The sequence below is a fragment of the Sus scrofa genome, chromosome X, assembly GCF_000003025.6.
Source record: "Sus scrofa isolate TJ Tabasco breed Duroc chromosome X, Sscrofa11.1, whole genome shotgun sequence".
Lineage (NCBI taxonomy): Eukaryota > Metazoa > Chordata > Mammalia > Artiodactyla > Suidae > Sus > Sus scrofa.
Window position 1 is genome coordinate 79067093 of NC_010461.5, and position 27986 is coordinate 79095078.

Sequence of the window (27986 nt, forward strand, 5' to 3'; positions counted from 1 at the left end):
AAATATTATAGATTAAAAGAGAATATTATTAGAAATTTGTAGCATTACCTCTTTCACATTTAATTCATGTAAGAAACATTTAGAACAAACTATCCTAATTTGAATAACTAGTTACCTTTTTTAAATGCGTTAATTTCACGTATTCAAATTAATTACATGAACTGAATTTTTGGAAGTAAGAATGAATAAGTCATTAATACATAGGAACAAAAGATTGCATTAATCTTACAGAAGGATTGAACAGTTGCATCTTATATTTTGGAGAGAAGCTTCTTCCTGTCATCTACCTGTCAAATAAAAGTTCTTCTAGCCAGTGCTGGTCTGACATCTATCACTAGAGGTATGCTCAAAGGATTCAACACAAAGATTTTTGCCAACTCCAAATAAAGTAAAAAATAATCTTGTGGGATATATTATCATATAGTAATAGAAGTTCTAAAAGAAAAAGAAGTGAATGTTTTAAAATCTACCCCTCCCCCACTTTTCAGCAGAATTTTTATCTTCAGGGACAGTCTTGTCATTAAGAAAGAGAAATATCATATACATGCATGATATTCCTACAATGTCTAGGATTAAAAGGATGTTCATGGAATACAAAGGATTCTGAGTAGATGTAAATGTCTAAAATGACAGAAATTTACTGAAATACCTTGAAATAGTTAGCTTAGGTTTAAAATGGGGTTAACTAACTACAGATGTAGTTAGAATTGCTGTTAAATTCCAGTTATTTTATAGAAGATTATTTGATTTTTTTTTCTTAGTGTTTTTTTTTTCCTTAAAAAATAGCAATGGGAACTTTCTTTGCAGAGTACTGATTATGTTTTTAAAATGATACTATTTACCTAACCAGATGATAATTTCTTTCTCAGTGAATTTAAAACTGTAACCCACTGCTTTTCACAAGAAGCTATAGATCATGTTATATTCATCTACTTAAAAAGGAACGATGACGTAAGAAGTCGAACTTATCAGATGTTTCTTGTGGGGAAGTAATGTTATTCAAATGGTCAAAATTGACTCCTATAATATTTGCTAAGAAAAGGAAAACAGACAGGTTAACCTAGATGTCAAATATCACTAAAGGGTATCATTACTATAAGTATTACCCTCACCACAAAATGCTTTGTTAATTTGCAGCAGTGTATTATCACTTGTGAGTCACCAAACCAGGGTGCTGAACTGTAATAAAAATCATTTCTATGCAGATGTGTTTCCAGTGTTAGCTTGGCCCCTGCTTGCCTGTTGGTTATTAAAATTCTAACCAATAGAAATGTTGTACTTCAGGGTCACTTGTTGTTTATGTTTTCAATGTATAATATGTATAATCTACATAGGAACAAAACATTTTAAAATACTTAGAAATCCCTAGGCATTAACCTTCATGGGTATATCAGATAAGGGTCTTTCTTTGCAAGCAACAGAAAGTGACTCCGCCTGATTTAAGAAAAAAATGGAATTTATAGGGAGAAGCTCAGCTGGAAACAGAGGAGAGGCTGCAGAACTTTGGCTTTAAAAAGCAGCAACTGGAAGTTCCCGTTGTGTCTCAGCAATAATGAACCTGACTAGTATCTGTGAGGATGCAGGTTCAATCTCTGGCCTTGCTCAGTGCGTTAAGGATCCTGGCGTTGCTGTGAGCTGTGGTGTAGGTTGAAGAGGCGGCTCAGATCCTGTGTTGCTGTGGCTGTGGTATAGGCCAGCAGCTGCAGCTCCGATTCAATCCCTATCCTGGGAATTTCTATGTGCTGCGGGTACGGCCCTCCAAGGGAAAAAAAAAAGAGAGAGAGAGAGAGAATCTACAAAGGACCTAAGAAAAAAGTTGTATCTAAGTACTCTAAATATTTCACAATATCTAATCATTTGTAACTGAAATAATGTGGAGTGTCTTTATCTAAACTTAGGACCTTAACATTAGAAATTATCTAGTCTAACCTCTTCAGTCTCCAGATGAGAAGTATTTCGCTCAGAGGAGTGAAATACTTTGGTTGAGTATTGGTCAGCTCATACTGCCATAAAAGAATACCACAGACTAGGTGGCTTAACAGAAATGTATTTTTTCATGGTTTTGGAGACCTGGAAGTCTGAGATAAAGATGCTAACCTGGTTGATATCTTGTTAGGGCTCTCTTCCTGGATTGCTGCCAGCCACCTTCTCACTGTGGAACAGCCAGGTTCATAAAGCTTAGCCACAATGGGAACTCCCTCTCTCACTCTTTTTTTTTTTTTTTTTTTTTTTTTTTGACTTTTTGCCTTTTCTAGGGCCACTCCCGTGGCATATGGAGGTTCCCAGGCTTGGGGTCTAATCGGAGCTGTTGCTGCCAGCCTACGCCAGAGCCACAGCAACGCCAGATCCGAGTCGCGTCTGCGACCTACACCACAGCTCACGGCAATGTCGGATCCTTAACCCGCTGAGCGAGGGCAGAGATTGAACCCGCAACCTCATGGTTCCTAGTCGGATTCATTAACCACTGCGCCACAACGGGAACTCCCTCTCTCACCCTTTTTTTTAAAAAAATGTAATTGGAAGAGCTTTCCTTTCATGTTTTTATAATGTCCTTTGCTATTCTGCTTCTTCTGCTTTTTACCTTTTAGCTCTTCTTCTCTGGTTCCCACTACATATTGTGAGGATAATTATTATAGGAATGTCCACACTTTACTATAATTATTTTGTTTCTTTTTCTAAGAAGTCAGAACTCATGGGGGGTGGTGGTTATTATTTTATTCTACATATTATTCCCAGTGTCTATTGTATAGGAAGCCCTCAATAAACTACCGTTGCATGAAAGCTAGGCAATTTGATTAAATAAAGGATATGTTGTGAGTGTTCAGCATAAGTATTAACATTTTTAAAGTGAGAGAATTTAGTTCCTCACAGATTAAAGAGTGTATTTTTACCTTCAAAACTATTGCATTTGGAATTGTAACACTTTGCTATGGTTTATTTGTAAAAACATAAAAATGTTGTTTGCTATAAATATAAAGCAGAGATTCACCCTCAAGTATGGGTCAATAAATAAATATGGGACTATTAATATATAACCAAAAATATTTGCGAAAATAATCATTATAGGATATACTAAAAGGCATCCTAGCAAAGATCAATAAATCCTGGTGAGTAGTCTATGCATTTGGCTGCTTCTGTTTTTACGGTTTATAAAATAAATTTCCTTGTGATTCAGGGAAGTTTATTATTATTAACTCCATTTTGCAAATTAGAAAACTAAACCCCTGTTGGGTTAAACACCTTTTTCAAGATCCAAAAGCTGGTAAATGCCCAAGTTTGGACTTAAATCTAAATTTTCTGTGTCCAGAATTTACAACACTGCCTCTCACTGCATTGTAACAGAATGTTTTTTAGTTACATGTGGTTCATTTCAAGGAAGCATTACAGAACCAACTCTGCCTCTTGCAGAGTACTGAAAACAGGGAGAATCATATGTGATTGTTTTAGACTCCTTAGTAGTTTGTAAAATTGCGAGTGTCTCTTTTTTGTTATTCAAATAGAAATAGTAGGCATTTGGGGAATATTAATAGAAAGTTTCTCCTGTAATAGATTTTAATTATCCAGGTAGTAGAACCCCTATATTTGTAATTAAATAGCATTCAGTAATCTGAATAATTATAGATCAATCACATGTGTGCATGTATAGGCATTCAGACCATATCAGTTTGGCGTAGGCAAGGTTGGCTATTCTTCTCAAACCATGTTTTCTACAAATGATCTGTTCACAGGAGAGCTGGCTTACCTGGATCACTCAGTGATCGGAAGCAGAATTCGAATCCACAATTTCAAATTATTTCAGTGGCTCAGTGTATTTTTTAGAATTTGATCATCTCTTTTGCTTCGCTCAAATATGCTTCTTCCTGGAAGACAGTGTTTGACATTATTTGGATTTGGGGCACATGTGATTGATAATTTGCTGAGAAGAGAGTTGCTTCAAGGGATATAATTTGTCTTAGAAAAATTACGTGAAAGAGATTAGATTCTCTATCAAGAATGGAGTTGAATGGAATGTTCAGTCTTCTTTTTCCCTTTTTTTTCCTGTGGGTTCTTTAAATTTTCCTCCATGTGGGGCTCTTTGCAGCTGAGTTTCCACTTGGTGATCTCCCTGAATCCCTGATTATAATCAGTGATATAAGATCCAATGCTACTTCAAAATACAAGGGGGCTCATTCCTGTTACTATGCATTTTTAAAATATTACCACATAATATTGTGATACACTGTATCATTCACTCATCATTTATGACCAGTAGACACAAACATCTCAAGGTAAAGGTTTGTCTCTGCCTCATTGTATTACATACATTGAAGCAAGAACATTCACCATTGTTGATCTCTGAGATAACTAAGCACCATAGAATGGCATAAGGACAGGATATCTTTCTTAATCTTAAATGGTTTCCTTTGTTCAGCATATTTGTTCCTTGATCTTTATTTAAATCCATTGTGTTGTATTGTATTGTGCTTAATGGGCTCTCATCATTGATAACCACTGAATAGTTTCTTGAGCTTAAAGATGAATGTTGAACCTTTATGTTACTGCCAGTTGTGACATTTTAAATTCCGTTCCCATAACTATGCCAGGGGTTTTTGTTTCCTGTAGTTCCTCATGAAAATCAGTATACTGAAATTTGTGATTTTCAAAGAGCAAGCATTAATATTACTTAAGTCAGTAAGTGCAGAAATGTTGAAATGTATAGAATGCTAAATTTATTTTTTTTTTGAGAAATGACTTTCCGTAAGCTCTTTTAGCTCCCGTATGTGATTCATTATATGTCCTGAGGCACATACTGTTTAATCAGTGCATGTGGACTTGTGCGTGTAGGCAAATGTTAATAGTGAAAGACCTCTTCAGTCATTGCATCTTTTCAGTAATCAGGATGCCAGCTCATACCCAACCCAGAGCCCTCACCTCCAATGCCCTCTATGCCATTTAAGATCTGAGCAAAACACAGGCTACTTCTGAGTTTCTCTTCTTTAAAAATGCAGCCCTCTAAGAGTTGAAAACATATGAGTGAGTGCACATCCCTAATTTTGTTATCCCATGAATACATTACTGTCTGCTTTGAAGACTGTCCTTCAGTGTGAAAATCAGCCTTTTTTCCCAATTCTAAGATGTAGCATACCTAGTCTCTTTCTCTATCTGGTGTATTTCTGTCTTTGGAGATGCTTTCTTTTAAGAAAGTAATCTCAATTTTTCCAAATGGTTACAATAATTTGCTTATTTATGTTAACGTGGAGATGCATTGTATCTTATTCTCTGTAGCCTACATTATGGAATTGAGATGGGAGAAAAGACTGACTTCTGTCTCCTCAGGGCTAAAACTATATGATTATGTTAGGCACAGGAATTAACCAGTTTTATAGATATACATCTTCAAGTTGGTATAGTTATGAAAGAGTGTCTATCAGAATATCTTTTTTGAAATCTTGAGCTCTGATTAAAACAAACTCACACCTTTATTCTCCTACTTGTGTCTAAAAATACAGAAGTCCCATGAGCTTATTTAAAGATTTTCTCTAAGTTGAAATATTCATTAATTTACATTCATTGCTGCAAATTAGTCAGCTAATACTTTAAATGTAACACTTGTTTGTTTTCTCAGAATTTGATTACATCTGTTTAGATATTATCACATTTACAACACTTTAGTTTAGGTTGTGTGAAAACTTCATTATCCTCCCCAAATTTCAGTTTATTAAATTCTCTGGAGAACAGTAGTTTGGAAATGTAATTTGTCTGATGCAGGCTTGATTAGCATTTCTTGTCAATACAGACTGCTTTGGAGACATTGGCTTTTTTTCCACTCAATAAGCTTTTCTATTTTACTTAGATATGTAAAAATGTTCTGTCCTCTAATCACATACACACACACACATACACACACCAAGGCCCTTAACTGTAATCTGTAATATAGTGGAGTCTCTTATTCTATCCATGGTTTTACCTCCTGTGTAACAGTTAAATCTGCTTCCCATATGTTTGGATAATTTGCTGTGTGGAGTAATAATATGGTATATACCTACATACTTGCCCTGTGGACCGGTTATGCCTAGTTATTGGACTCCCCTTTGCAAACACATGATCTTTTTGATATGGAAGGGATTCCAATTTTTGAGTCTTATATTAGGAAAAGGACTGAGAAAAAGGAAATAAAAGCCAGACCAAGCCCCAAAGTGAATGAGTGAGTGAGTGAGTGAATGTGTGTGTGTGTAGAACAAGAATGAAAGAGCAAGAGATGGAGAGGCAAAATAAGAGAGAAAAGGAATGAAAGCTTAAGAATGTTTCAGTAGTGATTTTCAGAATTGAATGATTCCAGAGAAATAGGATTGAGTTAAATATTTCTTCTTATACATAAATTGACAAACCCATAAAGAGCTTTTAAAAATGCAAATTAAGCATTGCCATATTATCCTTCTTATCTCCTGCCAATAATAATTATTAAAAAGCCAACAACATATATTTGTATATAGAACTATAGTGAAGGATAGAATTTGTTTCCAGTACAGGACTTGTGTATGGCTTGGTTATGACTCATTAAATACAGATACATCTCAATGAAAGCAAAAAAAGAAAAAGAATACATCTGTATATGCTTTCATTTTTTAAATTGTATCCTACTGCACTGATATGAAAAAATGCAATCAACTTAATACTGTGCCACAACTATACTGGTTGAAGTCATTGTGACTAAACAGTAATGAATATAGTCAACTGTTATATTAGGTAGTATGTCTGGCAGAGATGAGATGAATAATTCTCTAGGTTACAAAAAATCTTTTTTTATTCTTGATGAGTCTCCCATATATCAGGGGTGGCAATAAACAATTTCAGCACTGGAGCAGACAAAAAAAAAATGATGATTTATGGGACGAGCTGTAGGTCTTACTAGGTTTGCCACAAAGACTGTTTCCATGGAAGATTTAAATGAACCCAGCTGGCTTAGTATTCTGTGAATTGCTGTAGTCATTTTCTGAGTTTAATCTTATGACTGATTTTGTAATTCTCACAGTAGGGGAAAGTTGACAACATGAACAGCATTTAGTGAATATAATTAGTAAGTTGGAAAACAAATGCCTTTTTACTCTATAAAAGCTCTGTTCGAAGAGGATTTCAACCCTGTATAAAACTGTTGTTCCAAAAATGTGGCTCTGGTGACTGCATGTGACTGATCATCTTAGAAACTGATTTTCCTGCCCAATGAAACCATATTAATGAGGGCATGGCATAATTTTAAGAAGGAGGGCTGATGCCCATGGAAGGGGTTTATGAGTAGTTAATATTCAAACAAAATTCTAAACATCCAATCATCCCTGTGACAATTTTAGGGAACCTAAGAATTACCTTTATTCATAAATACTTTTCAGGTAGTATTTGGTCAGTAAGATGGCCCCATTTATTATTTTCTCTGGAACAGTGCTGGATGCATTGTAGGATAAAGAGAAATAAAGCATACATCTCTAGTCTTTGAGAGCTTGATGAACTAGTTGCCAATGCCATTGTAATGCAGCTAGTTTTAAGACTAAAATAAGAGACAGGGTGAGTAGCAAAGGGAGAAGGCTGTTATATAATAGCACAGCATGAAAAGTAATCTATGTTGCTATAAATACTGGTTAACTAACTACAAGATAGCAAAATACCTCTGTTACAAGGTAGCCCATTCTATAAAGCTGCCCCTCTTCTTTAGAAAGGAAAAGCACAATACCAGACTTATTTACATGCGCATTACTTCTCTTCCCCACACCAAACTTTAGATTTTGCTTTTCCTGACCTCTGTCATTGGGACAAACACAAAAACTTGCCATTCACTTTTTCTTTTCTTTCATTATCTTTATTTTTTTTTAGTATTTTATTTTTTGGTCTTTTTGCCTTTTCTAGGGCCGAACCCATGGCTTATGGAGGTTCCCAGTCTAGGGGTCTAATCAGAGCTGTAGCCACTGGCCTACGTCAGAGCCACAGCAACGCGGGATCCGAGCCGTGTCTGCGACCTACACCACAGCTCACGGCAACGCTGGATCCTTAACCCACTGAGCAAGGCCAGGGATCAAACCCGCAACCTCATAGTTCCTAGTCGGATTTGTTAACCACTGCGCCACGACGGGAACTCCCATTTCCTTTATTTTTTAATCTGTATTCTCGGAATACTTTTTTTCCCTTTTATGTCCTGGTAAGAGTAGCTTTAAAACTGCTTCTCTTAAGTTTTTACCTGCTTTCTATGATTAAATGTTAGTATTTTTGAAATTTTGGACAAAGTGAATCAATACCTGTTCAAAACCAGTAATACAGTCGTACTATTGTATGGCTGTTAGATGCCCGTACCCTTCATTATTCACTAATTGGGCAAAACAAAACAAAACGAAAAATAATATTTCTTTTAATAAGAGAATGTTGTGAGATTTTTTTTCAGGTTAAATGGGAATGAAGAATGTCACTGTTTAATGTTCTATGTGAGGACTCACTCTAGGGTCCAGGAAACTTTGAGGAGATTTAAGCTATTCAGAGGCTTACTATTTAGATAAAGGAGCTCAAAATTAAAATTCAAGCAGATAGATGGATACTTATATTAAAACAATATTTTCCTTGGAAACGTGTTAAAGAAAGCTGAAAAGCATCATAAGCTATTCAAAGATTTGGAGAGAGATGCAGGTATACGATTCCAAGGATATTTTTATCAATCATGACCTGGGTCATTAGGATCCCTTTATGTTTACAAGTTTCAGCTTTCAAGAAATATAGGAGAAAGGCCCCAGGGTACCCATCAATTTCTGAAAGTATCTTCTTAGGACTTTTGTTTGTTTGTTGTATTAATTCAGAAGCAAAACATGTTCAGCATCAAAGGACACTTTCAAGAGCAATTTGAACTTAACCTGTAATTTTTAATAGTATCTTTACTGAAGTATAATTGGTATACTGTCATATTAACTTTAAATATGCAGTCTGATAAATTTTGTTATTTGTATACAGTTGTGTAACCTTCATTGAAATCTAGAGTGGCCTTTTGCAGTCAGTCCCCACTCCTAGCTCCAGACAACTGCTTGTTTGCTTTCTGTCACTATAGTTTTACCATTTTGTATGAATGGAATCATCAAGTAATGTAGTGTTTTGTGTTACTTTGTATTCAGTATGGCTTTCACTTAGCATGTACATTATGGCATATATCAATGGTTTCTTTTTATTACCGAATAATATTCCTTTGTATGAATATGACATGTTTCCGTTCATCAGTTAATGGAGATTTGGGTTATTTCTACTTTTTGTCTATTTCAAATAATGCATCTTTTATTTATTTATTTATTGGCTATGCCCGTGGCATGCAGAAATTTCTGTGCTAACGATTGAACCCAAGCCACAGCATTGACCCTTGCCACAGCAGTGACAATGCTGGATCCTTAACCTACTGAGCCACCATAGAAATCCTAATGCTGCTATTAATATTCATGTACAAGGCATAAATTTCATTTATCTTGGGTAAATACCTAGGAGTGGGAACACTGTCTTACGGAAAGTATAGGTTTAATTTTAAAAGATACTGTTTTCCAAAATGTCTATATCATTTTATATTCACACCTACAATTAAATTAAACCACAATGAGATACCATTTCATACCCATGAGACTGGAAAAACTTTAAAATTCTGATAATAAAGTATGAGTAAGAATATGTGTCAAACGGAACTGCTGGTGAGAATGTAACTTAGTACCTCTATTTCAGAAAACAATTTGGAACTATCTAGAAATGCTGAATATACAGTGACCAGAAATGTCACTCCTAGTATATTTTCTAGATAAGCTATTACATAAGGACTCTAGAGACATATATAAGAATAATTGTAGCATCACAGGACACTTTCAATAGAGTAAAAAGACAACACAGAGAATGGGAGAATGTATTAGTAAATCACATATCTGATAAAGAATTAACATCCAAAATGTATAAAGAACTCCTACAAGTCAACCAAAAAAAAAAAAAAAAAAAAGCCCACAAGCAACCAAATTGAAAAATGGGCAAAAGACTTTAATAGACATTTGTCTAAAGAAGATGGCTGGGGAGTTTCCATTGTGGCGCAACAGAAACGAATCTGACTAGGGACCATGAGGTTGTGGGTTCACCTTGCTCAGCAGGTTAAGGATCCAGCATTGCTGTGAGCTGTGGTGTAGATCACAGATGCAGCCTGGATCTGGCGTTGCTTTCTCTGTGGCGTAGGCTGGCACCTATAGCTCCGATTAGACCCTTAGCCTGGAAACCTCCATATGCTTTTTAGGTTTGGCCCTAAAAAGACAAAAATAAATAAATAAATAAATAACATGGCTGATAGGCACATGAAAATATGCTCAGCATCACTAATCATTAGGGATATGTCAATCAAAACCACAGAGAGATACCACTTCATATCCATTAGGATGGCTACTATCTAAAAATCAGAAGAAGAAAAGTTTAGGAAACTGGAACACTTGTGCATTGCTTGTATGAATGTTAAATGGTACTCAAAAAATTAAGGTTGGAATTACAGTATGCTGGAACATTCCACTTCTGTGTATACACATAAAAGAGTTGAAAGCAGAGACTTTAACACATATTTGTACACCAGTATTTATATCAGTATTGTTTACAGTAGCCAAAGCTAATTGTCCACTGACAGATAAATGGATAAACAAAATGTGGTATACACATACAGTGGAATATTATTCAGTCTTTAAAAAGAAGGAAATTCTGGTATATCCTATAGCATGGATGAACTTTGAAGACGTTATGCTTAGTGCAATAAGCCAGACACATTAAGACAAATATTGAAAATTCGCCTTAATTGAGGTACCAAGAATAGACAAATTCATACCGACAAAGTAGAGTAGTGGTTGCTAGAGGTTGCAGGGGAGGGGGTTGGAAGTTATTGTTTAAGGGGTACAGGGTTGTAGTATTGGGATGATGAAAATGTTCTGGAGATGGAAGGTGGTAATGACTGCACCATGATGTTGACTATACTTAACAACACTTAATTGTACACTTAAAAATGGCTAAAATCGTAAGTTTGATTTTATGTATATTTTCCTAAAATAAAAGTATGTTTACTGCAGCATTACCTATGATAATATCAGTAATGACTCCCCCACCACCCCCAAAAGGGAAGCTAGATAATGGAAATGTTCAACGTGAGAATATAAGTAAAATTATTTACAGTCATATGGTGGAGCAGTATACATTCATGAAAATGAATGAATGGATATAACTAATTATATAACTCACCTCTGAAGAGGTACTCCTCAGTATCAGATTCTAATTATTCTTTAGCTGTATTACATATCTTGTTCTTAAATAGCTAAAACCACTAATGTTGCACCTCCAAACGTTGCTTATTTACATTGCATATACAGAGCAAGGTCAGTTCTATATATCCTTTTGGTGGTGATAATCTTTAAAGCTATGTAAAGAAAAGTAACCACAAAATTGTTACACCCACTCTCAAGCCTCATGCATACAAACAGTTATGTTAAATAAAATACTCATGACAATAAATGTTACAAGTTTTAGTTAAATGCTTAAACCATTTCTGAGAGGAAACCACTTAAGACCTTAGGGATATTCATGCTTGTAAACTAATTCTGTACCAATTTAGAATAACTTGATTTCTGTTAAAGCTATTCTCAGAGGAACTTCTACTTGGTAAGCCTCCTATAGGCAGGTTGAATAACTACGAGCACTTGAAAGTGCCAGACTAGCTTTTCTTTTTAAAGTATAGACATAATTCATTAATTTTTATCTGGCCTTTCCTAAAATAAGGACAAATGGGTGTTGATTTGCCACTGGGACTGGCTACTTCAGGCCAATGCATATGCAGGGCATTCTCCTTGAATAAGTAAGGCTAGAAGGGAAAATAAAATCTTGAGAGGTGGAGCAGGAAGAATAGCAAAGCAAAATTTGTCTTCTCTGGGAAACTAATGTCACCCGTGCCCTGCTGGGCCTGGAGGTGGCAATTGAGATGAATCCTTATGCCTGTTAATGTTGTCATGATTTTAAGTTTGAGCTTTTCTTTCAGAGGTTGCTGCCATAAATTAAGCTAACAAGTGTAAAACTCTTAAAGTGCTTGACTTTTACACAAGTGATATCATCTGTGCTCTTTTGGGGGGAAATTACATTATAATACTCAAACCAAGAGTGCAAAGGGGGGCAATTCAGGCCCTAAAGAATTAAGACATCTTTCTACTGTAAATTACATTTAGCTGAATTAGCGTCAGCCCTAGTCATGGAGCACCCAGAAAAGCATTTGGAGTGAGAGTTAGGAATATAGCCAGGAAAGCATGTTTGAAACCTGTCTGGTCGTAGCTACAAAGCTAATGTCCTTATATGATCCTTAAAAATACATTATCTTTCTCAGTGCTATTGTGGTGTGTGTGGTGATGTTGAAGAAAGCAGTAATTTGTAAACAACCCTTCATAGAGAGCACAGAACTGAGTTTGGTTTAAATAAAGGAGCTTAACATTAGAATACACATGCTGTACCAAGACTGACACACAGTAGTAGTTGTTTTGATATATGCACTGGAGCATTCATGATTGCTTAAATATTAACTGTTCCATGAATATACAAATATAATAGGGAAAAAAAGGAACCATGATTAGGGACAATTTTTGCTAAAATAAATTAAGTTGAATGATCTGATCATATTGGTAGTTTGGGTGGGTTTATTCCAATGATGCAAACACATTCCTTCACTGCATTTTCCTTTTCTAGTTTTTTCCAAGGCCACTCCAATAACAATGTGGATCCTGGAGTGTTGCTATCTGTCAGGCTCTGTCCTTGACACAGAGGGATTAGGCAATCCAGAGTTCTCCTGAGTAAAGGACCTGTAGATAAGTTTGCTGAGTTTCATGTGGCCATTTGTATGACCACTGGGGGAAAAAGGAGAGAGCATTTCTAGAAAGGCCTTCCTTCTGATGTAATCTGGAGACATGGACTCTTACCTCACATTGAAGTTTTCTTTTGGAGGTATAGTTAATGTATAATATTATACCTAATAGCTTGTACCTCTGAATCCCCTACCCCTATATTGCCCAACCCTCCATTCACTCTCCCCACCACCCCCGGAAACCACTAGTTTGTTCTGTATATCTGCGAGTCTGCTTCTTTTTTTGTTCTGTTCACTTAGTTTGTTGTATTTTTTTGGATTCCATCACATTGAAGTTTTAATACTCTTCGACCTGCTTAAATGCATCCTGAAATTTTTCAAGTAACATCCACTCTGCCTTATCACTGCATTTCTTCTGTTCTTTACAGAAAATCAGTTTCATCTCTGATAAATATTCATTCTGCAGCAATCCATGCAAGAAAACCTGATGTTCTTTCTGCATATTCTTGCTTCTTCTGGAAGAGAACATTCTCTGGCAGCTGGCTGGATGTTTGCTTTGTTAGTCATTCTGATAATTCTCAGCAACACTCTGCAAGTTGGGTTTAAGATCTTTTTTGTTAGGAGCATATGATCCATAGCTTTGTTCCTACCTAATGTGCAGTAATGAACGAACACATTCTCATTCTTGGCCTTCCACCACAAATTGGGTTGCTGACACAGGAAATGCAATATCAGAATGTGCCCATGTAATGGACAGGGATGATGTTCCCTCCTTTTGCCCTCTTTCTCCTTACATTCACCCACTGTGGTCTGATCGCTGTACTTTCCTATGAAGAACCTCTGTTTCGCATATAGGTCATGGCGTTAATCTACTTGGGGCCAATATACATTTGCCCTGAAATTTGGACTGGTGAAAATACATTTGCAATGTAAGACTTGTTATGGAAATTATTGAAACCTGAGGTCTGCAACTACAATTTATTATTCGGATTCAAAAATTCTTGAGTAAATATTTACACAATAATTCAAATTTGCCAGTAAAAAGTGAGTTTGCTGCTTGAGTGAGAGTTGGAAGGCATGAGCGATCTGCTGGGTTATCTAGTCCATCACTGCTAATACAGAGTAGATAAGACATATTACAGCATCATAAAAGTGTATTTTCAATACAGTTTTGGGTGAAGAAAGAGGGACAGTTTAGAAGACTTATGAACAACACATTTAGAAGCTTCACAGCATGGGACATATTGTTTGGATCATCTACTCTTAAATAAGTAGATGGCAAATTATGATACAAAGCAGTCTCATTTTTAATGTAAATTAAGAACATTGAGAGTGATTCTGTCCTTCAGGTGCCACAGATTGCTAGACAATTCCCCTCTAAGCTTTGACATCATGTTGGTACATCAACTCGCTACATGTGAAAGTAATTATGAGAGGGCCCAGGCAAGCTGTGGACAATTGCCTAGCATATTCTTGCCTGGAAATTTCCTTCAGAAAAGGTTGGTGGTTCTCAAATTTAAGCATGCATCAGAATCACCTGGAGGTGCTATCAGAATTTTTTTTGCCAGTGTTTTAAAACACTAACTGAGGCACTGCACCCTCAGTTTCTGATTCAGTTGATTTCCGTTATGGCCCGAAATTTGCATTTCTGTCAAGTTCACAGGTGATGCTGATGCGGCTGGTTCAGGGCCCATGATTTGAGAACCAGTGTAATAGTCAGTGTCCATCCATTTTTCCTTTCTCATGATTTTTAATTCTTATTCCTTTGCCTGATTCCCTTCAGCCCTAATTATGCTGAACTTATTCGGGACAAATAATTCCAATAACCTTTGTTTACTAGCCTCACCAATTTCCAGCTGCTAGTTCTGCTGCCCTTTTTCACCCAAAAATGTATTGAAAAAAACTCTTATATGATGCTGTAATGTGTCTTATCTACTCTGTATTAGCAGTGATGGACTAGATAACCCAGCAGATCGCTCATGCCTTCCAACTCTCACTCAAGCAGCAAACTCACTTTTTACTGGCAAATTTGAATTATTGTGTAAATATTTACTCAAGAATTTTTGAATCCGAATAATAAATTGTAGTTGCAGACCCAAACTAGCAGCATAATTAAGATAATTCTATTCCTCAATTATCTAGTTATTTGTTATCCATAATCAATATTTTGAATGAATTACCTTACATGTTAACTCCTCTTTCTGACTGTCCATTCTTTTTAATTTTGCACTCCTGTCACTGTATTGAAACTCTGCTTGAAGGTCACTGAAGGTTTCTCTAATCATCAAGTCCTAATTGTCTTTGGCCTCTTTGTAGCATTTAGTCATTCAACAAACAATTATTCAACAAAATGGATATAGTCCTCTTTCTTGAGGAGTTTACAATTTAGTAGGTGAGACTCCTTGTCTAACAAAATTATATTTTATGGAATAAATCCTATAATTATAATGTATATAAATCACTGTGGGAAAACAAAACCAGAATTTATTAATTCCATTTAGGAAAGTTAAAAGAGGATCATTAGCACCAGTTTCCCTGAATGACCCTGCCCACCACTCCTGTCACCTTCCTTACCCATGACACTTAATTCAGTCCAGTATGCATTAGGCACCCAATGTACATAAGTTACCATGTTGTGTTGTGGCACCAGCTCTTATTATCTGTGTGACCTAGGCCAAGCTACTTAGGTATTCTAAACCTGGTCCCTTACCTATAAAATGGGCACATTAATAACTAACTAAATTCTTTTGAGCATAAAAAAAGGTAATGCATATAAAACATGTATCGAAGTGCTTGACCCACAGTCACATGGGTTAAAAATGTTGGTTCTCCTTCCTCTTAAAGGTAGTATAGTATAATACCATCCAATGAAGGAAGAAAGCATCTAAGGTCAGAAAGAACATAAGGAAATGGGTTGAAACCTTCACCCATCCATGCATTCAATAAACATGAATTAAGCTCCTATTATATGGCAGCCATTAAGTAAACACAGCAGACAACAAAAAGCCCTGTACTTATGTAGCTGACAATGTAGCAGAGACAGACAATAAATAAATAGGGTATATATTAGAGCATACTGAGAAAGTGACTTTTGAGTACAGATCTTGAAGGAAGGGAAGGAACTAGCCATGCAGATGAGTAAAAGCAAAACTTTCCAGGCAGAAAAAAAGCACTCACACAAAGTAAAGCACGCACAGGCATGTAAGACGCATGCCTGGTGATTTCAAGGAGCAGCAGAATGGAGGCCAGTATGGCTGAAGGGGGCCGGTGAGGGATAATAGCTAGAGATACGATCTCCCTGGTAACAGGGGACCAGATCCCAGAGAGACTTTTAGGTGATGGTAATGAATTTGGGTGAAAATGGGAAGTTAAAATGAGCTCTCATCACTTCTCATCTGGAATATGATCATGGCCATGATACTACATTATCCTACTCAATTCTTCATGTCTTATTAGGTGCTCATTTTATGGGTGAGAAAGCTGAGTCAGAGTGTTTAAGTAACTTGCTCAGGGTCGTATAACTAATGAATGGTAGAGTCAAGGTTCACACCCAGTTATGTCTGAATGCAAAGTCTGTGCTCAATAATGATTCTGATTAGACGTATGAACTTTATTATGTAAGTTGTAGAGGACCATTCAATTTTTAGAAGGAAGAGAGTAACATGGTCGTGTGGATGTTTAAGAAGCTTTATTAAGTGCAATAATATAGGATAAAATGAAGCAGAGAATGAATTGGCCATGACCACCTTCCCATAGGTTAGCTCCACATAGCTACTACGACTTACATTTAAAAAATGAGCTGCCGCTTCCTTCCTAAAATCAGCTTATTCTAGAGTTATCTCTTTCCATGTTATTGATATAATACAACCATTTCTTTTAATCACCAGAACGTAAAACTTTTGGAGTGTTTGATTTTTCCCTTTCACTCATTCCAGCTATTTCTTTTCAGTGACTTAATCCTATTTGTCTTCACAATGTGTTTTGAAATTGTCCTTTCTCTGCCTTTTTAAAAATATGTACCCTAGTCTTCATTTTAATTATATCAGTCCTTGACATTTGCCACCAAATTACTCTTCTACATCATCTCCTTTCTGTATAATTCTGTGTTTCCCCCTGATTTCTGGGTTCCCCAAATCTTCAAAAGTACTACTGTTCAGGTGTTCCCATTGTGGCTCAGCGGAAACAAATCTGAATAGCATCCATGAGGATGCAGGTTCAATCCCTGGCCTCGCTCAGTGGGTCAAGGATCCAGTGTTGCCATGAGCTGTGGTTTAGATCTCAGACTTGGCTTGGATCTGACGTTGCTGTGGCTGTGGCATAGGCCAGCAGCTATAGCTCCAATTTGACCCCTAGCCCGGAACCTCCATATGCTGTGAGTGTGGCCCTAAAAAGACCAAAAAAAAAAAAAATTAAAAAAATAAAAGAAAAGAAAAAAGAAAGTACTGTGCATTAGTAAATCTCTGATCCATAGTGCCCAGCAGAGTTCTGTAGCCCACGGTGGATCATCGGATATGTTTCTGCATTCATAATTGCTTTGTTCCTAGCCTGTCTCCCCTTACAAACAGAGTGCTCCATTTCCTGAGAGGCATGTTATTACTTTATTCTGGCATTTACTGCAACATGGCTCTCAACAAATATGGTGTCCTGGAATAATCTGGGCTTTGGATTCACTCTGTGTTTGTGTGCGCGCGCTCACACACACACACACACACACACTCTCTCTCTCTCTCTCTCTCGCTCTCTCTCTCTCTCTCTTTAGTAAGAGTAGAATTTAATTTAGAAATATTGATCTATAGCCCACACAAATGGGAGCTTATGTGGAGAAAAATCTTCATTTAGAAATATTTATGGTCTCCCTGGTATGTCCTAACATGCTCCTAGGTACCATGGATAATAAATATTAGGAAAATAGGGTCTCTTCTCTTGAAAGAGCTCATACTGACTGGGAGAAACTACTGTGTTGAAATGTTTATAGTGAAGGAAGGTATTAATTATTCCTAAGAAAGAGGAGTCTTTAGATAGGAGGTGGTAGTTGAGTAGTCTTGAAAATTGAATAGGTATTCACTTGGCAGATAGGAAAAAAAGTTGGGGGGTCTAAGAGAACGAGGTGTACAAAAAAACAGTAGTATGACACTGCATGGTATGTTAAAGCAGTTGTCAAACTGAAGAGAAGGGCGTGGGTCAGAAGGCAGCAGGGGGCATGCTAGAAAGGTAGGCATGAGCCAACTCAAGGCATGAGCCTTAAATGCAGAACTGAGAAAACTAGATGCTTTTCTAGTGGCTGAAGGGAGACTTTGCAATGGCAACTTTGAATGGGCTCTAATCACCCTGACAAAATTAAACATTGGAAAACTAACATCTGTGCAGAGAGGTTAAATGAACTGCAATTGTTTGGCCTAAGAAAACAGGACATATGAGAACGGAACTTTCACTCTGTGATAGGTGGTTATACAGAAAAGAAGATAGTGACTGGTTATTTTCAGTTTCCGCTGAGGACAGAGCAAGAAGAAATAGGCTTAAATCTCAGCATAAGGGAAAATTACCTCCAGATGGGGTCCTTCACAGAAAGATTGAGTGTGACTGACGTAGATGATTAAAATGTTGTTGGCTCATGCTCTCTGGTTGTGCGCTGGCTTCTGTGTGCTATACCCTCCTGATTTCAAAAACAGGATGAAGATGGAAGATTTTCAAGCTCGAATGAGAGTATTCAAAATTAAAAAAAACTTTTAAAAGGCTCTTAGTTATTCAGATATTTTGCTATCTGCCTAACCGAAGTTTTGGAAATGTATTTGAACACATCACATATAAATATATTTTTCATAATATAGCACTCCCATTTATTTAGAAAAAAAAGAGAAAGGGACAGAGTTTGCAGGAGAAATAGGTGTTGATCTGTTAAAGGTATTTTGTATTCTTATACCATTTCAGAAAGTTAAAAAGATTAGATAGATACAATTAGTATAAATTTAGTTATTAATCTTTATGTTAACATTTATTGGTCAGATAATTAAAATCACTCTACGGTTTATTAACTGATGGCACGCTATCAGTGAGTATGGTGAATTACTCTTTTTGTTCTTATCATGCATTGATAACTCACCTTATTAAGATATTACAAAATGCGAGTTCCCATTGTGGCTCGTGGTAACGAACCCAACTAGTATCCATGAAGACATGGGTTCGATACCTGGCCTTGCTCAGTGGGTTAAGGATATGGCGTTGCCATAGGAATGGTGTAGGTCGTAGATGCAGCTCGGACCCTGCATTGCTGTGGCTGTGGTATAGGCCAGCAGCTGCAGCTCCAGTTAGACCCCTAGCCTGGGAACCTCCATATGCCATGAGTGCGGCCCTTAAAAAAAAAAAAAAATTATAAAACGTTTTCAGCTTTTTCAAATAATTCCAATTTCAAACAAATAATTGTTTGTGTTTGTATAGCTTGAAAATATATACAAGGCAGAGGATTATAGGGTGACCATTTTGTTCATCTTTTTGCATATTGTAAAGAGAACTCCTATATCTGTCTAATGCCTAACTGTGGCTGGTGAGAGGGAAGGCACAGGCCAGGATGCACAAAGGCACTTGGCTTCTGGCTGGAGCAAACCTTGAAATGCTTAGAGTAGAGCCACCACTGAGACTTAGGCAATCTGGACAAGTATTACTGAAACATTTGATGTTAATGTAAAATTAACATAATTTTGAATTAACCTGATATCAAAGGAAGTCGATTTTATTGATTTATTTTTCAATTTTACGTCTTAATAAACTAACCCAAACACTTTGGAAGTGATTTTGCACATACTCAAATTAGATTACCTTTGTATTACCCCAAGAGATGTCTCTATCCAGCTAGTACACTTGGAAGAGCAAATTATTGGATAAATGCCATTTGCCATTAGAAGTGATAAAGGTGAATACTCTTAGTTGCCTTGACATTGAACCATACAGTAGATCCTGAGAGAGACAATGGCTAATGTATGAATGGTGTAGATGTGCTAAAAGAGACTGAAGACATGATAATACAAAATACATGTACTTTAATAAATTAAAACCCTTTGTCCTTATATTTTAATATTCTGTATTCATTTTGAAATGGTTGGTCTAAGTGTCATGCCCATAGAGGAAAAATAAAAAAAGGCATATTTGTCATGATTATTCCTTGCTAGTTTGAAACCTTAACAATGGACTCCCTGTGTGAGGTTATTTAAAAAATAAATATTGCAGTATAGATTTAGCCATTTGTTTCCCATACCAACTAAGATATTTCTCATCTTGACAAGACAGGTGCTTGGCCATATCTGTCCGTGCTTTGAAGGGAATGTTAAATTCTAAAAAGTACATGCATACTCTTTCTATCACTCTTTCTGATTTTGGCAAAGACATTAAAATTTTATGTTTTGTTTCTATTTAATATATAACCATTGTAACCATTGTCTCTACTAAGGTTTTTAATAGAAAGTAAATTTATGGATCTCATTCTGGATAAATAATTATCAATTAAATACAGTTTGTGAAAATTAAGTGCTTATAAGCATGCATGTCAAAAGCTAAATTTTTAAAACACCCAGAAGATTGCCACATGAACACAGTGCTATTTCTCTATTTTTGTGTTTTCCTTTCCAGTACTGGCCATGTGCATTTAAAGAAATTACTATATACTTATAAAATTCAGTGTCCTAAAAGTTGGGTAGGTTTTTGGTAGTGGGGAGTGTGTGTGCATGCGCGCGCGTGCGCGTGCAAATAATTTGCCTCCACAGAGATGATAAAATATAGATCAATCTTCTTTCCTTTAGGGAGATGTGGCTTCAGTTTCCCTTAGCATCTAATGTTTTTAGAATTTTAGGATTTAGCAATTCAAGTAATTTGTAAGAAAAAATGAAAATGTTTATTGCCTTATTACTTGGAGTATCCAGTATATACTGAAAGGGATGCTCTTTGTGAACATATAACACTGTAATCTTGGGTAAAGACCTCTCTTTAGGAAAGAAAACCAACCTCCCATTGATTGTTCTATAGCTGCAATCCCTTACTTAAATTGCCCTTGAGGTTTTTGTCGCTTTTTGTTCTTACAAGCTTGTCCTTGAACTGTGTCCTTTCAGTGCTGTAGTACTTAAAAGTGTTTTGTGGATCAGCATGATAATGCATATTTTAAAATATTCTACTTATGTGTGATAACTTAATCCCAGAAATTCTAAAAGAAATCATTGTGACCACTTGAACTGTCAGTGTCCCGCCTCCTGTGGCTGTTTGTGTTGAACCTTGAGACTAACATTTCTTTTATATTGTTCATATCATGAGGACCTAACAGTTGTTCATAAGCTGTAGCACAAAAAGGTATGGGCCTGAATGATTAAATGCGATTTTTTTTCTTAGCCACTAAAACAATAAGGATTAAATTACTCTAAAATTACCTAAATATCCTCCTCAGCCTTTTCATATACCTGATTGTAAAGAGTACTCATTTATTCTAAATAATAATACTTAAAGCTAAAAACCCCAAATCAGTATGAACATCAGTGGGCAAACCCATCATCTAAGGATTATAGAATTAAAACATCCAATAGAATGAGAAAACCTGATACATTATGCTGTATTTATCCTTTATTTTTAAGTAAATCCTTGATTCATTTCCAGCTTAGTCTAGTATGAGTTATATTAAAGAAAACACTTAGATTCTCATCATAGATTTTTTTTCTGACCTATACTTTAAAGATTTTTATCGTTTTAAACGTAGCTTCCCTTTTCTGGTGTCGCTGAAAAAAAAATACAGTGTGTAAACAAATAAAATTTGACATTATCACAATTGTATGGTCAGATTCTGTTTATAAATCAGCATAAAAAGTCTTCAGTTATCCTTTTTTGATGGCCCTTGCAAGTAAAGGAGGGTAAAATGTGGTTGTTCTTTTACATTAATTTGCATCAATGACGGCTAGAAATTAATACAACCTTACAGAAGCATCCAGATTTAAGAATATATTTCTGTGATAAAGCAACGAACCAAATGCTAATAACATAAGCACACATTAACTTGGACTATTATTATCAATACTTAAGTGAATGTTCTTTTTTCATAAAAAGAATAGTTTGTTTTATCATAATAATTTAGACATTTAAAGAAATACATATTAAAATCTAATTTTTTACTTTTTTGGGTAATCTTTCTCACTTTTAAAATACAGAGTTCATTTTAAAATCCAGAACGTTATTAGTAGACCCCATTAGGAACTATCTCAAACTTTAAAAAATTTTTAAATTCATTATAATGAATTGAATTCATTCATTTATTTAACTTGTTTAAGAAAAAGTCCATATTTACATTACTAAAAATACTAAAACCAGTTGCTCCTATTTCTTTCCAGATCCGAGACACTAAATCAGCAGATCAAAAAACAACCCTTTTGCATTTTATTGCTGAAATTTGTGAAGAAAAATACCGGGATATCCTGAAATTTCCTGAAGAACTGGAACATGTAGAAAGTGCAAGCAAAGGTAATTGATTTGTAACTGCTTTGAGACTTTGTCTTGCCTAAATACTATATTTTAAATAGTAGGATTAAATAATCTATAAACATTAATCATATTTTTTGTTTGGTTACAGATATAAGAAAAGCAGGAAGATAGTTTCCATTAGCTTATATTTAACAGCATAGTGTGTTTTAGTGTCTTGTTTTTGACTGACTTTATTTTTAGTGCTTCTAGGTTATTGAAACTTTTGTATCTCTGATCAGATAGTACTTTGTTCATTCATTTCATAAACACTTAAGTATATATTGTTTGTGAAGGAACCATGTTGTGGAGCTTTTGGTGATAGCAAGATGATTGTTAGATAGTTCTTGCATGAATATGTTTAAAATCTAGAGGGTAAAAGAGACATATACAAATACCTTAAGAAACAAAAATGATTTTGAGAAGTGATATGAGAAAAGATAATGGGCTGTAGTTTAGATGAGAGAGAGAGAGTACTTTTGAGTGGATTGATAAGAGAATGCTTCTTGAAAGAGGCCAAAGGGTGAAGCATGAGAATAGGATTTTCCTAGACATGGAAAAGGGACATGCTCTCCAGAGAGCACACAATATGAGCAAGGCACGGTGGCAGAAGGTGGGTGGTAGGATGGATGGAGGAAACTGACTGTCAGGCAGGAGCAGTAAGGTGGTCATCACAGACTTCAGTGTCATGTTAAGCAGTGTGCTCTTAATGTAGTAGGCAGCAGGGCATCCTAGAAGGACGAGAATGGGCAGGACTTGGCTCCTGTAAAGAACAGGAGGAGGGGGAAGAAAAATGTCTCCAAGACTTTAATTAGAGCTGATTAGCTTTTGTTGGTTAGTAAATATTATCTTGCAAGAAGTTGAAAAGTCAAAGAAAGGAGGAAGGATCAAGGAAATGTGGTTTTTTGGAAGGCGAAATGATATATGTAGACAAGTGCATTTTTCTTCTTAGATAAGAGAAGTCCGCCATAAATCTTATATTTGAAATTTTACTCCAGTAATTCCACTTCTCTCTGAGGACTTTCAAAAAGGACTCTAAAGCGAGTTTATTACAAACCATATAAACCCATTAGTGTCCTTTGAAGGAGACAAAAAAAGCTATGTCTCTGAAACTCAGAATATCATTTGTATAATATACTTCAGTGGTCATCTCTGTAGATCTGGTATCACATCCTCAACATATTTCTTGAATGAAATCAATAATATTTCTCTGTTCTTTAATTTAATGAATATTATGGTTGTTGCTGTTGTTTTGTTAGAATGGAATAATCATAAAGATGCCTGTAGTTCCTCCAGTCTCGGCTAAGAATATATTATGTTCAGTTCTGTTTCTTTCCTATGTCTGGGCTTTTGGTAAATCTTTTCATATTTTTCTTTTACAATATCACCAAGTTCTTTCTTCCTATCTATTTCAAGAGCAAAATGTCTCTCTCAAATTTTGCTTATTTCTGCTTTTGTGTGGTCTTCTTGCCACTGTATTCAAAAGACTGTTGCCAAAAATCCTCTTCCCATCTCACTGTTTGGGCTACAGCAATCCAGCCTTTTCTTTCCCTATGAAATTCAGACTCAGAGTTCTCAACTCAAAAAAGTTCTAAAGTATATTCCACCACTTACACCTCCCCCTTTCATTTCCTTCAGGTTCTCATTTCAGTGTGCCCAGACATTTTCTTCTTTTGAGCTGATTTTGTTCCTTTTTAATAATCCTGTCTCTGTGTAAGATTTCATGCTGTCTCCCATGCCTGGAAATCTCACCTGCCCTGTCCTCTAAGACAGCTGACTATTTGTCAAATCACTGTTAAAAATCCATTTCTTTTTTTTTTTCTTTTAAATGTTTTGCTACTAAAGCCTTAGGAGAAAATACTTTTGAATTTAGTCTGTAGGAAAAGAAGAGAACATGGTGAACGTCAACCCAGTTGCCTCTTATTTATAGTTAAATATTTTCCTTGGTATTTGAGTCTAAATTGTCTTATTTGCTTAATATAGATTTCAGTTCTGCTTGAATCCCATTCTGTCACCTCCAGTACTTTGTATATAGAAAGCATACCTATATTCATAGCCAACCAACAAAAATAAAAATAGATCAACACTATAGAGTAATTGAGTTCACTTGCTCATGGACTAGTTCCTTGTGAAATGATTGCCTACAAAAACAAAAAATGCCTTTCTTTTTAAACTGGAGCAATATAGATACAATGAAACTAACTCTTAGTTATTGAATTATATAACTCTTATTTAAAGAACAAGTATTTAAATAACAAGATCTTCCAATTAGAAGATTAGAACAAGATCTTCTAATATCATCTATATTTGTAGTGTTTTTTTTCCTTTCTTGCACTTTTGAAAATTCTTTTTTATTTCTTTTATTTTAATTTTTTAAAAAGTTTAGTTGATTAGCAATATTGTGTTAGTTTCAGGTGTACAGAAAAGTGATTCAATTATATATACATAGATATTTTTTCAGATTATTTTCCATTATAGGTTATTACAAGATACTGAGTATAGTTTCCTGTGCTATACAAAAAAGCCTTGTTGCTTATCTATTGTATATATAGTAGTATGTATCTGTTAATCCCATACTCCTCATTTATTTCTCTCCTCTTCTTTGTGTTTTTGATTATAAAACCCAAGTACTAGAGTTCCTGCTGTCATGCAGTGGGTTAAGAATCCGACAGCAGCAGCTCAGGTTGCTGTGGAGCATGGGTTCAATTCCTGGCCTGGTGCATTGGCTAAAGCATCTGGCATTGCCATAGCTGCATCTCAGATCCAATTCCCTGGCCTGGGAACTTCCATATGCTCTGGGTCCAGCCATAAAAAACAAACAAAAACAAGTACCTATTTTGATAGAGTAAGGATCTTTTTCTGTCTGGTATAGCAAATAAATGTATTTCAGTTCAGTATTAAAATTACTGACTTCAAATTAACTGTCAAAGAATAAAATTACCTTGAAGTGAAAAGAAAACTGAAAGTAGGAAATATGCGACATCGCTGGAAAAGTGTATTTTATAATTGCCTTGATTGCTTATAAAGCTGAGCTTCTAAAATTGTGTGCGTCTTGAAAGATGCAAAGCTATGGTATAAACTTAGCATATTTTCCTAGAGCTCTGTAACTCAAAGATATTGGGGAAAAACACATCATTTTTACATTAAAACAGATATATATTATGGAGTAGGATGCAAAATTCACATGAATTTTTAAAATAAAATAGATGACTTCAAGGAAATTTCACACTTGCTGCAGATCCCTAGGGGAGTGTGTTCAATCTTCTCTTCCATTAAGGGCACTTGGGTGAGAAAAGTTTATGAAGCATTGCCTAAAGAATTGTAGAGTGGTTTTATTTTGGTTTGATTTCACTTATTTATTTATCTATTTAGTTATTACTGCAGGGAGGAGGGAGGAACACAGCAGGGTGAGGGAAGAGAGTGCCTTTCTTCTAAACAGATCTTCCTATCGGCTTACTTAAGTTCAGAGTCAAACGGTACAATGTAATTTTGTTACCAGTGGAATTAATAAAATAATATTTCTGTGGTCATTTTCTTCTAAGTTAAATGATATATCTGCATGTCCTCTCATTCATGTTTGAAATACCAGTGAGTCTTTAGAGGAAAAAACAGGGGTTGCTATAGAGATTCTAATGCCTTTAAAATATTGGAAATACATTTGATAAACCACCATTATCTTTTCTCCAATGACTGATTTTAAAGATTATAAGTGTGTGTGTGTATAAGTATATATAGTAGATATATAGGTCTATATTGTATAAAGCTTATTTACTAGACCTAATTTATAAATCCTTTATCTTCCCCCAACTCCCCATGACTATCAATTTATCTTTCAGCTTTGAGGATTTTTACAGTTTGATTTAAAACCTCTAGTGTTTTATAGGTCAGCTCCATGGATTAAACCAAAAGGGTTGGTAAAGTTTAATCGAAACTATTCCATTCAATCGGAAAAAATTGTATTAATGTATTTGACGGCATTATTAATCCCAAAGTTTTATATAAATCTGAAATGGGTTTCACTTCAGTTAAATTAGTACCATCCTAGAAAATAAAAGCTAGTTAAGTTTTCTATAAACATTGTTAATTTCTTATGAATTAAATCAACTATTATACTTTTTTGCTTTTTACGGCCCCATCCACGGCATATGGACGTTCCCAGGCTAGAGGTCAAATCGGAGCTACTGCTGCCGGCTTACACCACAGCCACAGCAACCCAGGATCTGAGCCACGTCTGCGACCTACACCACAGTTCACAGCAACGCCAGATCCTTGACCCACTGTGCGAGGCCAGGGATTAAACCTGCAACCTCATGGTTCCTAGTCGGATTTGTTTCCACTGCACCATGACCTGAACTTCAACTAATATACACTTTAATGACCAAGCATACCTTTTAATATCTGCCATCTTTCCACGTCATATTAGTAACTCTGATTAGCTATTTATCCACTCTGACTCCTTCACAAGATTAATAATGATGAAAGTTTAGATTAGAGGAAATATTACAGGGTAAAAATCTATGAAATAAAAAGAAAAAAGTAAAATCATAAAGTGCGGAGCTCCTGTCATGGCTCAGTGATTAATCCGCCTAGGAACCATGAGGTTGCGGGTTTGATCCCTGGCCTTGCTCAGTGGGTTAAGGATCTGGCATTGCCATGAGCTGTGGTGTAGGTCGCAGATGTGGCTCAAATCCTGTGCTGCTGTGGCTCTGACATAGGCCAGCAGCTACAGTTCCAATTGGACCCCTAGCCTGGGAATCTCCACGTGCTGCAGGTGCGGCCATAGAAAAGACCAAAGGAAAAAAAAAAAATCATAAAGTGAAAAATTTGGCAGAATGAAAAAAAAAAAAAATCCGGAGTTCCAGGGCTGGCAAAAGCTTTAGAGATCATCTCCTCCCTGCTAAAAAGACACTCACGATGGCATTTAGTGCGAATTCATCATTTTCCAGTTAAGGAACCTGAGGCCTAGAATGATGAAAGAATTGCCCATGATAACACAGCTGAGCGGGAAAGTCAATGAAGGTTTGCAGACCTTTGTCTTACATTATTTTATTACATATATTTCAGCTTCATTTTTTTCCTCCTTTGTGGTCTAAAATATACAACAGAGATTCATGCGCACATATTGGAAAACATACAGAGGGTCAGTGCTGACCAAATAAAAGATTTGCTAGAGTATAAATGTTACTTCCTCTATATAATGGTCCAGTGTCTCTAGACTCATCTTGATGGAATTACCCTTTCCTTTCTGTGAGTCACAGCAGCATTTTAGTCTTCTTAGTAATACAGCATATGCCACATTTGCATTTTTTACTTCGTTGTTTGCTTCTCTCTGTACCTTCTAGACTGAGTTGCTCAATATGCTCTATGTGCCCCAGTACTCAGTGCTAGTATAGCATCTCAGAGAGAAGGAAATGCTCAATAAATGTTTGTTATAGTGAATCATTGTAGATCCGTTTACAGTATAGCACGTGTATTTCAAAATAAGACCTTGTGGAAAGTTGACAGAGAATAGCAACCTTAAAATTACTGTTTACTGTAATTAGAAGGGGAAAAACAAGATAATTTAGAGACGATACTAGGACTAAACAGTATTTCCTGGCCCCTGTTTTACTTCTTTGAAGGAGAAAGTTAAAATTGGAAACCACTGAAGTATTAATGGAGA

General features: G+C 35.8%; 1 protein-coding gene across 5 annotated transcripts in view; it reads left to right on the plus strand.

Moving 5' to 3' along the window:
- The window catches only part of DIAPH2 (diaphanous related formin 2), a 918057-nt gene that overhangs the window by 464708 nt on the left and 425363 nt on the right, over positions 1–27986 (plus strand). For all 5 annotated transcript variants that reach the window (XR_002340795.1, XM_021080479.1, XM_021080480.1 and 2 more), the window contains one exon: positions 22198–22327. Coding sequence is in view for 4 of the 5 variants with exons in the window: in XM_021080479.1 (XP_020936138.1) it covers positions 22198–22327 (130 nt within the window). In the remaining variant the exon portion in view is untranslated. The remainder of the gene's footprint in view (positions 1–22197; positions 22328–27986) is intronic.